The sequence below is a fragment of the Hippopotamus amphibius genome, chromosome 17 (assembly GCF_030028045.1).
Source record: "Hippopotamus amphibius kiboko isolate mHipAmp2 chromosome 17, mHipAmp2.hap2, whole genome shotgun sequence".
Lineage (NCBI taxonomy): Eukaryota > Metazoa > Chordata > Mammalia > Artiodactyla > Hippopotamidae > Hippopotamus > Hippopotamus amphibius.
Genome location: NC_080202.1, coordinates 11,960,887 through 11,978,188, shown reverse-complemented (window position 1 = coordinate 11,978,188; position 17,302 = coordinate 11,960,887). Strand labels below are relative to the sequence as shown.

At 40.3% G+C, this 17,302-nt stretch overlaps 2 protein-coding genes across 2 annotated transcripts; both read right to left on the bottom strand.

The window, feature by feature from the left end:
- Positions 1 to 1,564: 1,564 nt before the first annotated feature.
- Positions 1,565 to 2,509, bottom strand: LOC130840362 (olfactory receptor 1468-like). The gene has a single exon (XM_057715797.1). It carries the CDS (start codon positions 2,507 to 2,509, stop codon positions 1,565 to 1,567), a length of 945 nt encoding a protein of 314 aa, XP_057571780.1.
- Positions 2,510 to 13,876: 11,367 nt separating this feature from the next.
- LOC130840332 (olfactory receptor-like protein DTMT) lies at positions 13,877 to 14,821 on the bottom strand. Its single transcript, XM_057715746.1, has one exon. The coding sequence runs from the start codon at positions 14,819 to 14,821 to the stop codon at positions 13,877 to 13,879; it is 945 nt and encodes a 314-aa protein (XP_057571729.1).
- Positions 14,822 to 17,302: the final 2,481 nt, after the last annotated feature.

The window sequence follows — 17,302 nt, the reverse complement described above, 5'->3', positions numbered from 1 at the left end:
TGTGGAGGTGAGCAGAAAATACAAAAGGGTTTAGACAAAATAAAATGATGGGTTTAAATGCCATCCATTACAGGAGACAATAAGGAAACAAATGAACCAAAGTTGGAAAGCTAGACAATGCCAGATGTGGAATTAAGATTGAAAAATGAATGAGTGTTCCCCTCATTTCTGAGGTGGGGGAAATGGGAAGAATTTGTAAAATTAGATACTCTGAGATCTTAAATAAGCTCAGTACTGACCCACTCTGGGACCCTGGCAAGTCCTCAAATGCCACATTTTTAAGTCTTTAGGATGGTGATAAGATTCCTTGTGGAATCATCACAAGAATAGAAGATAATGGATATAAAATGTGTTGATCAATTCTAAAATAGGAAGCAGGAGAGAGACAGCCTTAAAGAGTGAGGCTGGTAACTAGACTCCGGCTTCCTTCCCCACACTTGAGGGAGTAAGTTTAGGGCCCCAGGTATGAGTCAGCTCCCAGGTAAAGACGAACTAAACTACTGTAGCAAAGAAGATAGAAAGTTCACTTGAGGGTCAGGTCAAGTCAAGAAGACAATGGAGACATGAAAGTCAATCAGAGGAGAAAAGGTTGAGACAGAAAAATGTGAACCCTTGCTCAAGAAGAGGTAAGTAAAAATCTGTATTCAAAAATGAAAAGTCCAGTTTAGTAGAGCTAAGCAGGGGAGTGAGAATTTTGAATTTTAAATAGTACTGACCTGGGAAGACAGAGTATTACTTAAAAGCAGGGTTTGGGTTATTCTTAAAAAATATGATAAATTAATTGTTTTAAAAAAGGACACAGATATTAGAGAAAAGGGCATGCTTTTCCTCCTCTTTGGAGTGCAAGACTGGGGTTCTTGGTGGCCTTTCTATGAGTATGAGGTGGTCTGGATGGTGGCCTCACACCTCGGGAAGGGTGAGCTTTGGGAAGGGACCCCGGCACAAGAATTTGCCTCCATAGTGGCACCCAGTGGGCCAGGAGGCAGGGCATCCCAAATTAATGTTCTTTTAGAAGCTATCACAGTTGTAATATTTTTGGAAGTTTCCTCCAGATTTTCAGATAGGAGGATAATTAGAGTAACTGCCTCAGGGGTTTTTTGGTTCAGTAAATAAAGGGCACCTGCTGTGCGCCCAGGCACTGCAGTTACTGTCTCTTCTCTATGGAGCTACTGTCCAAAGTGATGGGGTGAGTGAGGAGGGGGAGGGTGTCTCATGAGTAAATCAGTAAGTACTTGATAAATAGTAATGTTTATATTATCAGTAAATAAAACAATGGAAGCAGTAGAGGAAAAGGAACACAAATATTAATTGGAAGTTTAAAAATGATGCTTTTTAGGGTCACCTGGAAAGAAAAAAAGAGGAAGACCCTGCTAGCAGGTCACTGACGTCCCCTTTCCAAGTCCAACTATACATCTTCACTTTCTCTCTTTTAGGTATTGGACAATATCTTACTATGTAATTTAACCAAAAGACCACTAGGAAAAAAAGAAGCCTGGGTTGATATCCCAATATTAAAATCAATATACCGACTGGATAAAATTGTGTAGAAATCCCAACTTTACCATCACAGGGAGAAGGGAGTTTTCTTTTTGTAAAAGACTGTTCCCAGGGCTCCCTTCATGTCTCTGTTCCTCAGGCTGTAGATGAAGGGGTTCAGCATGGGGGTCACCACAGTGTACATCATGGACATGACAGTCTCCTTAACAGTGGAATTATTAGCTGATGGGCATAAATAGAGACCAATAATCATCCCATAGAAGAGAGACACCACGGAGAGGTGGGAGCCACAGGTGCAGAAAGCCTTGCGGATACCCCTAGCAGAAGGGACCTTGAGGATGGAGGACACAACTCGTGCATAAGACAGGATGATGAGTAGGAATGGGAGGACAACGACGAGTCCTCCGATGATAAATATCATCAGCTCATTAACTCGGGTGTCAGAGCAGGACAGCTTCAGCAGAGCAGACAAATCACAGAAAAAATGGCAGATCACGTTGTCTGCACAGAACCTCAGTCTGGCCGTGAGCAGGGTGTGTAACATGGCATGGAACGTGGTCAGCACCCAGGGCAGAACCACCAGGAAAAGACAGAGCTTGGGGCTCATGATGGTGGTGTAGTGCAGGGGGAAGCAGATGGCCACATAGCGGTCATAGGCCATGGCCGCAAGGAGGAAGTTCTCCAGGTCTCCAAAAAACAGGAGGAAGTACATTTGGGTCAGGCAGCCAGCATAGGGGATGGATGGGACGTGGCTCTGCATGTCCTGCAGCAACTTGGGCACTGTGACAGAGGAAAAGCAGAGATCAGAGAAGGACAAATTGCTGAGAAGCAAGTACATGGGTGTGTGGAGGTGGGGGTCCAGGCAAATGAGGACCATGATGAGGAGGTTCCCCAGGACGGTGGTAACATACATGGCCAGGAACAGGGCAGAGAACAGGTGCTGATGCTCTGACTGGATGGGCAGTCCCAGCAGCAGGAACTCAGAGACAACAGTTTCATTCCTCCCTGTCATGCTCTGTGTCCAGGATCCTCGAGAAGAAATCAGAGTGTCCATGAAAACCTGCATTTCCAAATGAGCATATTTCTATGATACATGGTCTGTTAGATGATTTGCAAAAATATATTATTCTCATCACAGTAATGACAATCTTTATGGTACTCCAATTCTCTATATAATCAGAATCTCTACTCTGGGAAATGACTTATTTTCTTCCCTTCCCTGTAAAATATAACAATAATCCAACTTTTCTAAAACATTCTTATCCCTAATCTCCTGAGACACAAAATATATTGGTCTTCCTCATGCCTGCCTGACCAGACATCCTCAATAACTGTAACTGGCTTCTGTTTTGTCAATATCTTCAAGTTGATGTTCCAGGGCTTTTTCCTAAACACTGTTCTCTTGAAATTCTACATACACCACCAAGAAAAACTCACATACTCCAATGGCTTAGATTGCCATTTCAGTCTCAGGTGTAGGTGTCTCTCTAACTTACGAAAGAGTACCCTCAGTTCCCTAATTGTTATCTTCCCTTGGACATTACACACTCATTTTCAGCTTAATTTCCTAAAGCAACTCACGATCTCCCCCGGCCCTCCCCCATCTCCCTCCTCCCCTAGTTTCCCATATCTCAGGAAATGGGAGTCCAGGTGCTCCACAACCGGAAAGATTTCTTTCATTTGCTCCTTTCATCATCATCAACTTCCTATCTGTTGGCAAGTCCTAAAGATTCTGCCCCTTGATTCTCTTACCCATTCACCCACTCCCAGTAGCCACTATCAACACCCTAGACCTGGCTGACATCATGTCTTTTCTGTACCATTGGAACAGCCTGTTAACTTGTCTCCCTGTTTCCATGATTGAAGTCTTCTCCTTCCATATCCTTCAATCACAGTTTATAGCTGTCTTCCCTATAGAATGGTAAACTACACATAGAAAAGGCCTTGTCTGCCTTCCTGACTGCAGCAGTGTTAGCAGCTGACAGCGCATCTGGATGTAGCCAATGTTTCATAAACACTAATTGGTTGTGCTTCAGGCTGACACACATTCTTCCAACTTTTAAGACCCCAAAACTCCTTTTAAGTTAGAACCACTACTCCTCCTAAAACCTCCAAGAACAAGCACTCACTAGACTCAAGCATTTAGCACTTAATTTCACACTTTATTACAAAACTTATTGATGTAATAACATCCCCACAGAAAATGTTAGGGTACCTCAGATACACTACTCTTTTCACCTCTACAGCTGACATAAATAGAGATGTTTATCCATATAGATAACAATAAAAGTATAGGTATAGATATACTCTCCTAATGATTCCCTTTCTTTGAAGAACCCTGATTAATCCACCTCAGAGTGCCTCAAAGCTGACAAAGAAAGCAGAGGAGAAGCATTGTGAGATGAGGGAAGGTCTGTCATTAAATACATGACTGGATCCAGCTGCTGGGATTTCACCCCTTGGTTCTGGTTGATCCAGCCATGTCAACAGGTTTACACATGGACTTATGTGCCGACAGCACAGTGGAAAGAAACATGGAGGGAAAATCACACCCCTGGTTTCTCAGAAATCTGTTTCCCTGGTAAATGAGTGGGACCCAACTCTTGTGTCAAGAGTGTGACTGGGATCACAAGCCACAGACAGCACCTGAGGATGTTGTCACTGATGATGCAGGGAGGCTCTCACCTTCTACACCTGGTAAGTCAGAAGTTCTCAGCCTGGACGGCACATAAGGAAATCAAGGGCCGTGCTTCTAAAACTGAATAACCATGAAAATCCCCTGGGAGTTCTGATAAACCTTTGCTTCTGATTCAGCAGGCCAGGTTCTACATTTTAAGTTAGCACCCAGTAATACCTGTGTCTCAGTCCATGGACTATACAGTGAATAGCAAGGATACATGATCCTATTAAAATAAAGATTACTGAACCCCTCAGATAAATTTAACCACAACCATTGAGAGGAAGTCATACAAAGTTTTTAATGCTCCAAAGTGATTCTAAAATGAAACAAGGGTTCGGAGCTATTGCATTAATGCCTACCTCAAGAGTTGTTAGTATGCTGAAATTACACAATATTGTGGGAACAATTGATATAGTAAGTAATACATAAGAATGTTATCACTAATAAAAATATATTGTAACTGGTGAAGATTAATTAAAAAATTCTCAAACATAGTAAAGTTTTAGGGGGCCTAGAGGTAGAAAGAGGAACATTACCATACTTGAAAAATTCTCCTGCAGAGCACCATACAACCTGGGGAATCAAGACCCTCAGGTTGGAAGGAACCTAAGGGAGCAGCTCATTCATGCTCTGCCCAACTTACCCAGTGTGTCTGAGGGTGACTCCAGGATGTGGACCTGAGATCCTGGTCCCCTTTATTCACTAAGGCATGTGAAGTAACAGCCTCTGTAGTCATCACCCGCGTCTGCCAAATCCCTTCTCGCATCTCTCATTCTGCACATCCTTCAGCAGAAAGGGCCCTGGATCCCAGAGGAGTCCGAATCCTGGAGGAACTCATTAAAGACAAACTACTTACCCAAGGCCTCTCTAGGACAAGTGCTTTCAGGGTCCTGGAGTAGGGACTGATTTTAGTCACTGATTACACCTGACCACACTTTGGGGAAAGGTGAGGGTGGAGAGAGGCTCGTGCATGAAAGCTTAATCACTGCCTGTTTAAGGAATGGACAGTAGATCTTTTTGTTTGGAGCCTGCACTTGGGGAAGTAAAAGAGTTTGTGAAGCCATGAAACAGCCCGGAACCGTACTGCAAATATCCTAAAGTATCTGAGGAGTGCAGCAGGATGTTTTCTGTGGGCAAAAAGAAGCCAATGGTGGTTTGAGCAAAGTGCCAATAAAGACTCATATTTTGGAACAATTCTCAGGGTGGCAGAATCTCTCAATACAACACCATTTCCCATAAACCACGTGCAGCTAACAAAGAGTAGATATCTATGACACAACCAAATGCAGATATATAGAGAGTACTAGAATAAGAGAAAAGATAAACTCTCCCCATCACGTTCAATACTTCCTCAAGCCAAGACAGAGAAGAAAACCCAGTTTGAATCCCATTGAGGTACTTCTGCCTCCCTACCTCTGTGGGAAAACATTAATGGCACCTGCCACCACCATCATCTCCAGTACTCCCCACATGTGTCAGGATACCTCCTAGTTGCCAGCTCTTCTTTATGCTGCAGTTAACTATGGACACCTCCTTTCGCTACCCATTCCATGTTCTCCTCTACCATCATCTCAGCTGTATGGGGTTCTTACACGGTCGTATAATGCAAACTTTCCTTCCTTGGGAATCAGCATCTTCATTAGTCTTGCCTTATCAAGTTGTTATAGTTTTGTTGATATTTATTTTTGGACAGAAAATACTAAGTGGCACTCAAAGAATTCCCCAGAAATGCACACATGGTCCTCTCCACTCCAGTTGTGTGTAGGAACCCAGTTTTCCCTTATTAATCTATAGCACCACCCCAGGCTCAATGGGAATCCTACTCTTTGCATATGGGGTCACATAAGAACCACAAAATGTCCAGGTGTTGGGCTCAAGTTCCAATTGAACAAAACCACTGTTACATCCCCTGGTAGAAGCACTCCTCCCTTGAGAACTACACCAGACACTTCTCGTGCCCCTTTTCAATTCTCTCAGCCTCATTTCCTATTCCAGCCACAGCTGCAGTAACCAGCTCTGCCCTGGCTTCAGCTAGCTTTCATAGGTGCAATATGACCTCGCCTTATCTCGGTTCTGGTCTGCGTGTTCCAAGCTTCCTGCTCTGGAACTACTCTAACTCCAAGAAACAGGGTGTCATGGAAACTGTCTCAGTACTCATACCAACATTTAGGCATATGACCCATCAAGAGTGGGTTATTGAGAACGTGAGGTGTGGATTAAAGTTTCTTCTTTCACGTGGAAATTCACGTTTTCCAGCATCATTGGTTGACAAGACCATTTTCCACTGAATCGTCTTTGCACATTTGTCAATGATCAGTGGACGATATACAAGTGAATCTATTTTTGGACCCTATATGGTATTCTGTACTCTCTATATTGATGTATATTTCTCTCTTTTCTCTAATACCAATACTTTCTGATTATTTTAGCTGCAGTAAATTTATGTTTTTAGTTTCTTTGCCTTCATATATGCATTTTACAATCATATTGTTCATTTGTACTACCAAAAATCCTGCTGGCATTTAATTGGAATTGTGCTGAATCTTTGATCAGTTTCAGAAGAGTCAACATATTAGCAATTTTGAGTCTTCCAATCCATGAATATGTTATCTCTATCCATTTCTATAACAATTTCTTTATATCCCACCTGGGAAAGGACATTCTCTTCAACAAATGGGGTTGAGAAATCAGGAAATGCAAAAGAATTTAACTCAAAATGTGTTAATGCTTGAACCTAAGAACTGAGACCATAAAAGTCCTACAGGAAAACATAGTCTGTAAGGTCTTGACAGAGGTCTTGGGGATAATTCTCTGAACATGACACCAAAGGCAAAAGCAACAAAAGCAAAAATAAAAAATGGACTACATCACACTAAAAAGCTTCTGCACAGGAAAGAAAACCACCACCACATTGAAAAGGCAACACACTGAATGGGAGGAAATCTTTCCAAATCATATACCTAATAAGGGATTAGCATCCAAAATATATAAAGAACTCATATAACTCAATAGCAAAAAGACAAACAATCTGATTAAAAACAGGCAGAAGACCTATAGTCTTTTTTTTTTTTTTTTTTTTTTGGCTGCACCACGCCACATATAGGCTCTCGGTTCCCCGACCAGGGATCGAACCCATGCCCCCTGCATTGGAAACATGGAGTGTGAACCATTGGACTGCCAAGGAAGTTCCTAAAGAGTCATTTTTCCAAAGAAGACATGCAGATGGCCAACTGACACATGAAAAAATTCTCAACATTCAGCTCCCAAGAATCGAGCTCAAATTTGTGCAGGTAAAGTGTTTTTTATACTGTAAGTCATTTTCGCCCTCCAACCTAACAACTTGGTTCACTTCCAGAAAGAGGACTCAATATGGTAGATTCATTTTTAATGTGTGCGTGTTTATAAATTGTAGCTTGGTCTTTTGGCAAGTTGAGGTTTGGTAGTTGGAGATTCTGTAGAAATTCTTTTTTGTTGCTGTTCCCTTCTCTCTCAGCCAGTTACAGGTTAGGTGGTAGCAGGTGAGACAGCCCATCTAGGTCTAGAGAAGAGGGAGAAATGAGAAAGTGAATCACAAATCTTGGCTGGGCTTCCACTTGGCTAGCTCTCCTATAAGACCAAAAATAAGGCTCCATTGTAAATTATTTAACTCTCCTGAACTGTAAAAGTGATTTGGTTAGCTTCCTCAAATTAGCAAAATTTAAAGTGACTTATGCCTAACACAGACATGTACCTTGAATGTTCAAATTTGTTATGTAAATTTGTCAAGCAACAGTTTTTCCTGTCTGTATGGTACAGCTGAAGACTGTTCTTTTGCTCTCAAATATAAATAGCAGCTCAAAAGGTGGCTGAAAGTCATAGGAAATTCTTTGTAATGTCAAAAACAATTATCAGATGAAGCTGTGATGGTTTCTTATATCTGCTACTGTTCTCATTATCAGGGCAGATAGTTGGATATGCTATTAAATTATTTACTAAAATTTGCAGCACAGAAAAAAATTCTCAACATTGCTAATTATTAGAGAAATGTAAAACAAAAGAATAGTCACACCTGTTAGATTGGCTGTCATCAAAAAGAACACAGCTTTGATCCCTGGTCAGGGAACTACATCCCACATGCTGCAACTAAGAGTTCGCATGCCACAACTGAAGATCCTGTACATGAATCAAAGATCCTGCATGCTGCAGCTAAGACCTGGTGCAGCCAAATAAAAAAAAAAAAAAAAGAAAGAAAATGTGGTACATGTATACAATGGAATACTACTCAGCCATAAAGAAAATAATGAAATAATGCCATTTGCAGCAACATGGATGGACCTAGAGATTATCATACTAAGTAAGTAAAACAAAGACAAATACCCTATGATATAACTTATATGTGGCATCTGAAAAAAAGACACAAATTAACTTATTTACAAAACAGAAATAGACTCACAGACATAGAAAAAAAAAACCTTACGGTTACCAAAGGAGCGGGGGATCTAGTAGGAGTTTGGGATTAGCATATACACACTACTATATATAAAATAGGTAGCCGACAAGGACCTACTGTATAGCACAGGGAACTATACTCAATATTTTGTAATAACGTATAAAGAAAAAGAATCTGAAAAAGGATATAAATGTAGTATATCTGTGGCGGGGGATGTGTGTGTATGCATGTGTGTAACTGAATCACTGTGTTGTACACCTGAAACTGATGACATTGCAAATCAACTATACTTCAATTTTAAAAAATATAATTAAAAGAACAAAAATAACAAATGTTGGAGAAAATGTGGAGAAAAGAGAACCCTTGGACACTGTTGGTGGGAATGTAAATTGGTGCAGCCACTGTGGAAAACAGTATGGAGTTTCCTCAAAAAAACTAAAAAAGAACTACCATATGATCCAGCAATTCCACTCCTGGGTGTATATCTGGAAAACCAAAAAAACTAATTCAGAAAGATACATGCACCCCATGTTCATAGCAACACTATTTACACACTATTTACAATAGCAAGACATGGAAGCTACCCAAATGCCCATCACAGATAAATGGGTAAAGAAGATGTGAGTTATATATATACATATACATGCAGTGGAATATTATTTAGCCATTAAAAAGAATGAAATTCTGCCATTTGCAGCAACCTGGATGGACCTAAAGAATATTGTGCCTAGTGACATGTCAGACAGAAAAAGACAAATGCTGTATGATATCACTTATATGTGAAATCTTAAATATAATACAAATGAACGTATATGCAAAACAGAAACAGAATCACTGATATAGAAAACAAACTAGGTTACCAAAGGGGAGAGGGAAGGAGGAGGTGTAAATTAGGAATATGAGATAAAGAGACACAAACTACTGTGTATAAAATATATAAGCAACAAGGATATATTGTATAGAATAGGAAATTATATCCAGTATTTTAAAATAACCTATATAGGAGTATAATCTGCAAAAATACTGAATTATTATGCTGTACACCTGAAACTAACACAATATTTTAAATCAACTCTACTTAATTAAAATTTTTTAATTTATACCTCAATAAAGCTTTAAAAAGGTGAATAATCTACCTTGAAGAGAGCAAAATCAAATGAACAGAAGTATCTGTGTATAAACAATTAAATGATTAATAAAAGTATAAACATATTCCAAAAAATACCATGAGATATATAGATAGATGGATAGATAGATATCATGTGATATTATTCAGCCATGAAACAGAGTGAAATTTTGGCTTTTGGGACATATGGATGGAACTCGAGGGCATTATGCTAATGAAATAAGTCAGACAGAGAGAGGCAAATACTGTAGGATCTCTCTTATATGTGTATCTTAAAAAAAAACAAAAACCTAAGCTCAAAGATATAGAGACCAAATTTGTGGTTGCCTGAAACAGGGGTGGAGACCAGATGAAATGGGTGAACTCTTTTTAATAAAAATAAACTGTTCTATCACTTTCCACATGTTCATTGCTAGTTGATATAAATATTTCAATATCTTAATATTAATTAATATTTATTATTTTAGATTTATGTACAGAAATATAACCTTTTAAAAAATTTATTTATTTATTTATTATTTTTGGGGGGGGGGCACCAAGTTGAAATGTAACTTTTTAATTTATTAACAATGTATCCTAAGAACTCACTGAACTCACTTATTAGTTCCAGAATATTTTTAACATTATTCAGCATTTTCTACATAGACAATCATCTGGTCTATAAATATAGTTTCATTTCTTACTGTCCAACCTGTATATTTTTTATTACTTTTCCTTTCCATTTTCAGCCCCTAGGACTTCCAGTACAATGTTGAATAAGAGTGGTTAGAGCAAGTATTTTTACTTTGTTCCTGATCTTAGAGACAAAGCATTCAATTGATCACCATTAAGTAGTTGTCAACTATAGTTTTTAGAAATTCCTTTTCCATCATGTTGAGGAGGCTTTTTCTAATTCCAGTTTGCTGAAGGTTTTAATCACAAATTGTTTAACTTAATGTTGAATATTTTGTCAAAAGCTTTTTGTACACCTACAGAGATGATCTATTTTTCCTTTTTCTGATAAATGTTCCTTCTTAATACCAAAGGACCAGTTGGTAGCAATGTGACAATACACATATCCACAGAACTAGAGTTTTGAATACAGCTTTAGTTAAATGGTTTCATTGAAGCGTCACACCATGTTTTTTTAATCAGATGGGTTTTTTTTCCTTTAGATTGTTGATATGACCATTTAGATTTTGGGGGTTTTGAATTCGAAACACGTTTTTATTCCCAGAATAAACCCCACTTGATAGGCATCTTTTTCATATATTGTTAGACTTTGTGCTTTTGAGGATTTTAGTTTCTACCTTCATGTGGGATATTGGTCTGCAATTTTCCTATAATGTCTCCATCTGGTATAGGTGTCAGAGCCACTATGGAAAACAGCATGGAGGCTCCTCAGAAAAGAAAGAAATAGAACTACCATATGCTCCAGCAATCCCAATTCTGGGTTTATGTCGAAAGGAAATGACATGAGGAATACGAAGAGATATCTGCACTTGAGTGTTCATCTCAACAATGTTCCCAAGAGCCAAGATATGGACACAACCCACATGTCCATCAGCCAGTACAGGGATAAAGATGCAGTACATGCACACAGTGACTGTCACTCAGTCTTTAAAAAAAGAAATACTGACATTTGTGACAACACAGATGAACCTGGAGGACATGGTGCTAAGTGAAATAACCCACTAAAGGGGACTAACCCTGAATGATTCCATTTCAGAGATGAGGTATCAAAGCAGTTACACTCATAGGAGGAGAGACTAGAATGGTGGTTGTCAGGGGCTGGAATGAGGAGAAAACGTAAAATTGATTTTTGATGGGTATAAAAATTCTGTTGTGTAAAATGAGTAAGCAGTAAAATATAAGACAGTACCTAGAGTTAACAATATGGTACTGTACACTCTAAAATACATTCAGAGGAGAGAAGTCATGCTAAGTGTTGGGGTTTTTTTGTTCGTTTTTTTGGAAAAAAAAAAGGAAAAAGAAAGAAAAAAATGCAAAAGAACACAAGAAATTCTTCAGGGTGATGTACAGTACCTTGGTGTGGTAATGGTATCAGACATACATGCACTTCTCCAAACTCATCAAGATGTCTACATTCAATGTATTCAATTTTTGTGTATGAATTACAGCTCAATAAAGCTAAAAAGAGATTATAAAACAAAGATTATAAAAAAAGGATTTGATAAACAAAAGGATTATAAAACAAAGATCAGACTTTGGAAAATTTTCTGTGTGTAAAGATTAAAGTGCTCATAGAGCATAAAGTGGAGATGTCTACCAAAAAGATGAAAATTAAAATTAGGGACTGGAGAATGGTTCCACTGCAGATAAAGATGTAGAGGTGAGCAGAAAATACAAGCAGATTAAAATGATGGGTTTAGATGCCATCCATTACAGGAGACAATAAGGAAACAAATGAACTAAAGTTGGAATGCTGGACAATGCCAGATATGGAGCTAAGATTGAAAAGTGAATAAGTGCTCCCCTCATTTCTGAGGTGGGAGGAAATGAGAAGAAGAATTCGTAAAATCCGATACTCTGAGATCTTAAATAAGCTCAGTACTGACCCGCTCCGGGACCTTGGCAAGTCCTCAAATTCCACATTTTTCAGTCTTTAAGATGGTGATACGATTCCTTTCTGGAATCATCACAAGAATAGAAGATCATGGATATAAAATGTGTTGATCAATTCCAAAACAGGAAGGGAGAGAGAGACACCCTTAAAGAGTACGTCTGGAAACTAGACTCCGGCTTCCTTCCCCACACCTGAGGGAGTCACTTTAGGGCCCCAGATATGAGTCAGCTCCCAGGTAAAGACAAACTAAACTATTGCAGCAAAGGAGACAGAAAGTTCACTTGAGGGTCAGGACAGGTCAAAAAGACAATGGAGACATCAAAATTAATTAGCAGAAAAGGTTAAGAGAGAGAATAATGCGAACCATTGATCAAGAAGAGGTAAGTAAAAATCTGTATTCAATAATGAAAAAAAAGACCAGTTTACCAGAGGTAAGCAGGGGAGTGAGAATTTTGAGTTTTAAATAGTATTGACCTGGGAGGACAGAGCATTATTTAAAGCAGGATTTGGGTTATTTTTTAAAAAACATGATAAATTAATTGTTTTAAAGAGGGAAACAGATATTGGAGAAAAGGGCATGCTTCTCCTCCACTTGGCTTGGAAGACTGGGGTTCTTATTGGCCTTTCTGGGAGCATGGGGAGGCCTGGATTGTGGCTTCACACCTCTAGTAGCGCGAGCTTTGGGAAGGGACCCCTGGCACAAGAGTTTGCCTCCATCATGGCACAGACTGGGCCAGGAGGCAGGGCATCCCAAATTAATGTACTTTTACAAGCTGTCACAGCCATGCTAGTTCTTAAAGTTTCTTCCAGATTTTCAGATTGGAGGGTAATAAGAGTAGCTGCCTCAGGGGTTTTTTGGTTCAGTAAATATTGGGCACATAGTGTGATCCCAGGTACTGCAGTTACAGTCTCTTCTTCATGGAGCTTCTGTCCAAAGTGATGGGGTGAGTGGGGAGAGGGAGGGTGTCTCATGAGTAAATGAGCAAATACTTGATAAACAGAAGTGTTTACAATATCGGTAAATAAATTACTGGGAGCAGTGGGGAAAGGGGACACCAACATTAATTGGAAGTTTAAAAATGATGCTTCTTGTAGAAAAATGGTACAAATCAATTGGTTTGAAAGGCAGAAATAGAGACACAGATGTAGAGAACAAACATATGGACACCAAGTGGGGAAAGTGGGGAGGGCTGGGGGGAATGAATTGGGAGATTGGCATTGCCATATATACATTACTGATGAGAAAAAAATACCAAATAGTACATTCTAAATATATGCAATTTATTGTATGTTAACTGTAACTTAATAAAAGTTCTTAAAAAAAAAAAAAGAAAAGAAAAGATGCTTCTTAGGGTCACCTGGAAAGAAAAAAGAGGAAGACCTGACTAGCAGGTCAGTACATCCCCTTTCCGAGTCCAACTACGCATCTCCACTTTCTCTCTTTTACATATTGGACAATATCTTACTATGTAATTTAACCAAAAGACCATTAGGAAAAAAAGAAGTCTGGGTTGATATCCCAATATTAAAATCAATGTACCTACTGGATAAAATTGTGTAGAAATCCCAACTTTACCCTCATAGAGAGAAGAGAGTTTTCTTTTTACAAAAGACTCTTCCCAGGGCTCCCTTCATGTCTCTGTTCCTCAGGCTGTAGATGAAGGGGTTCAGCATGGGGGTCACCACAGTGTACATCACAGACATGACAGTCTCCTTTAAGGTAGAATTATTAGCTGATGGACATAAATACAGACCAATAACCGTCCCATAGAAGAGAGACACCACGGTGAGGTGGGAGCCAGAGGTAGAGAAGGCTTTGCAGATGCCCTTGGCAGAAGGGACCTTGAGGATGGAAGAGAGAATTCGTGCGTAGGACAGGATGATGAGTAGGAATGGGAGGACAACGACGAGCCCTCCAGTGATAAATATCACGAGCTCATTAACTCGCGTGTCCGAGCAGGACAGCTTCAGCAGAGCAGACAAATCACAGAAAAAGTGGGGGATCATGTTGTCTGCACAAAAATGCAGTCTGGCCATGAGCAAGGTGTGCAACATGGCATGGGCAGTAGTCAGCACCCAGGACAGCGCCAGCAGAGAGAGACAGAGCTTGGGGCTCATGATGGTGGTGTAGTGCAGGGGGAAGCAGATGGCCACATAGCGGTCATAGGCCATGGCTGCAAGGAGGAAGTCATCCAGGTCTCCAAAAAACAGGAAGAAGAACACTTGTGTCAGGCAGCCAGCATAGGGGATGGATGGGACCTGGCTCTGCATGTCCTGCAGCAACTTGGGCACTGTGACAGAGGAAAAGCAGAGATCAGAGAAAGACAAATTGCTGAGAAGCAAATACATGGGTGTGTGGAGGTGGGGGTCCAGGCAAATGAGGACCATGATGACGAGGTTCCCCAGGACGGTGGTAACATACATGGCCAGGAACAGGGCAGAGAACAGGTGCTGATAGTTTGATTCAATGGGCAGTCCCAGCAGCAGGAACTCAGAGACAACAGTTTCATTCCTCCCTGTCATGCTCTGTGTCCAGGATCTTCAGGAAGAAATCAGAGTGTCCATGAAAACCTGCATTTCCAAATGAACATATTTCTATTATGCATGGTCTGTTAGATGCTTTGCAAAAATATATCATTCTCATCAGTATAATTACAGTTTTATGGTACTCCAATTCTCTATGTAATCAGAATCTCTATGCCAGGAAATGACTTATTTTCCTCCCCTCCCTATAAGATGTAACATTATGCCAATTTTTCTAAAACATCTGATCCCTTAGCTCCTGAGACAAAAAATGTATTGGTTTTCCTCATGCCTACCTGACCAGACATCCTCAGTAACTGTAACTGGCTTCTGTTTTGTCTGTATTTTCAAGTTGTGCTTCCAAGGCTTTTTCTTAAACACTGATTTTGTAACTCTACATATACCAGCAAGAAAAACTCACATACTCCAATAGCTTTGATTACCATTTAAACCTCAGGTGTACATGTCTCTCTAACCTATGAAAGAATACCTTCAGTTGCCTAAGTTTTATCTTCCCTTGGACATTACACACTCATTTTCAGCTAACATCCTAAAGAAACTCATGATCTCCCCCTGCCCTCCAGCAATTCGCTCCTCCCCTAGTTTCTCATATCTAGTAGATGGGAGTCCAGGTGCTCCGCAACTGGAACGTTTGCTTTCATTCCGTCCTTTCATCATCATCAACTTCCTATCTGTTCGCAAGTCCTAAAGATTCTGCCACTTGATTCTCTTACCCATTCAACCACTCCCAGTAGCCACTGTCAACACCCTAGACCTGGCTGACATCATGTCTTTTCTGTACCATTGAAACAGCCTCTTAACTCGTCTCCCTGCTTCCAGGGTTCAACCCTTCTCCTCGATATCCTTCAATCACACTCTCTATAGCTGTCTCCCCTATGCCATGGTGAACTACACATGGAAAAGGCTAAGTCTGTCTTCATGACTGCAGCAGTGCTAGCAGCTGACAGAGTGTCTGGATGTAGTCAAATTTTCATAAACGCTACTTGGCTGTACTTCAGGCTGAGACACACATTCTTCCAACTTTTAAGACCCCAAAACTCCTTTCAAGTTAGAACCACTACTTCGCGTAATCCTGTCAGAACGAAGACTCACTAGAACCAACCATTGAGCACTAAATTTCACAGTCTGTTACAAAATTTACGGATGTAATCGTGTCCCCACAGAAGATGTTAGGGTACCTCAGATACACTACTCTTGTCACCACCACAAATGATATAAATAGAGATGTTTATCCATATAGATAACAATAAAAGTATAGGTATAGATATACTCTCCTCTTGATTCCTGTTCTTTGAAGAACCCTGATTGGTACCCCTCAGTGTGCCTCAAAGCTGACAAAGAAAGCAGAGGAGAAGCATTGTGAGATGTGGGAAGGTCCTTCATTAAAGACATGACTGGATCCAACTGCTGGGATTTCACCCCTTGGTGCTCGTTGATCCAGCCATGTCAACAGGTTTACACATGGACTTACGTACCGAGAGCACAGTGGGAAGAAACATGGAGGGAAAATCTCACACCTGGTTTCTCAGAATTTGGTTTCCCTGGTAAATGAGAGGGACCCAACTCTTGTGTCAAGAGTGTGACTGGGATCACAAGCCACAGACAGCACTTGAGGATGTTGTCACTGATGATGCAGCAAGGCTCTCACCTTCTACACGCGTTAAGTCAGTACTTCTCAGCCTGGGCTGCACATGAGGAAACCTAGGGCCGTGCTTCTAAAATTTAGTATCCATGAAAATCCCCTGGGAGTTCTGGTACAACACTGGTTTGGATACGCCAGGCCTGCTTCTGCATTTTCAGCTAGCACCCAGGTAACTATGCCCATGCTGCAGTCTATGCACTACACCGTGAGTAGCAAGGATACGTGATGCCTTTAAAAATAAAGATTATTGAACCCCTCAGACACAATTAACCATAATCTTTGAGAAGAAGTCCATACAAAGTTTTTTTAATGCTCCAAGGTGATTCTAAACTAAAACAAGGGTTCAGAACAGTTGCATTAACGCCTACCTCAAGAGCTATTAATATGCTGAAATTACACAATATTGTGGGAATAAATGATATGGTAAGTAACACATAAGAATGTTACAATGAATAAAACAGATTGTAATGGGTGAATATTAATAAAAAATTTCTCAAACATAGTGAAATTTTAGGGGGCCTAGAGGTGGAAAAGAGGAGCGTTACCACACTTGAAAACCTCTCCTGCAGAACACCATACAACCTGGGAAAGGAAGACCCTCAGGTTGGAAGGACCCTAAGGGACCAGATCATTTACCCTCTACCCAACTTACCTAGTGTGTGAGGGTGACTCCAGGAACCTGTCCTGAGGTCCTGCTCCCTTTTATTCACTAAGGCTGTGATGTAACAGCCTCTGTAGTCATCACCTGCATCTGCAAAATATCTTCTCACATCTGTAATCCTTGACATCTTTGTGCCAAAAGGACCATGGATCCCAGA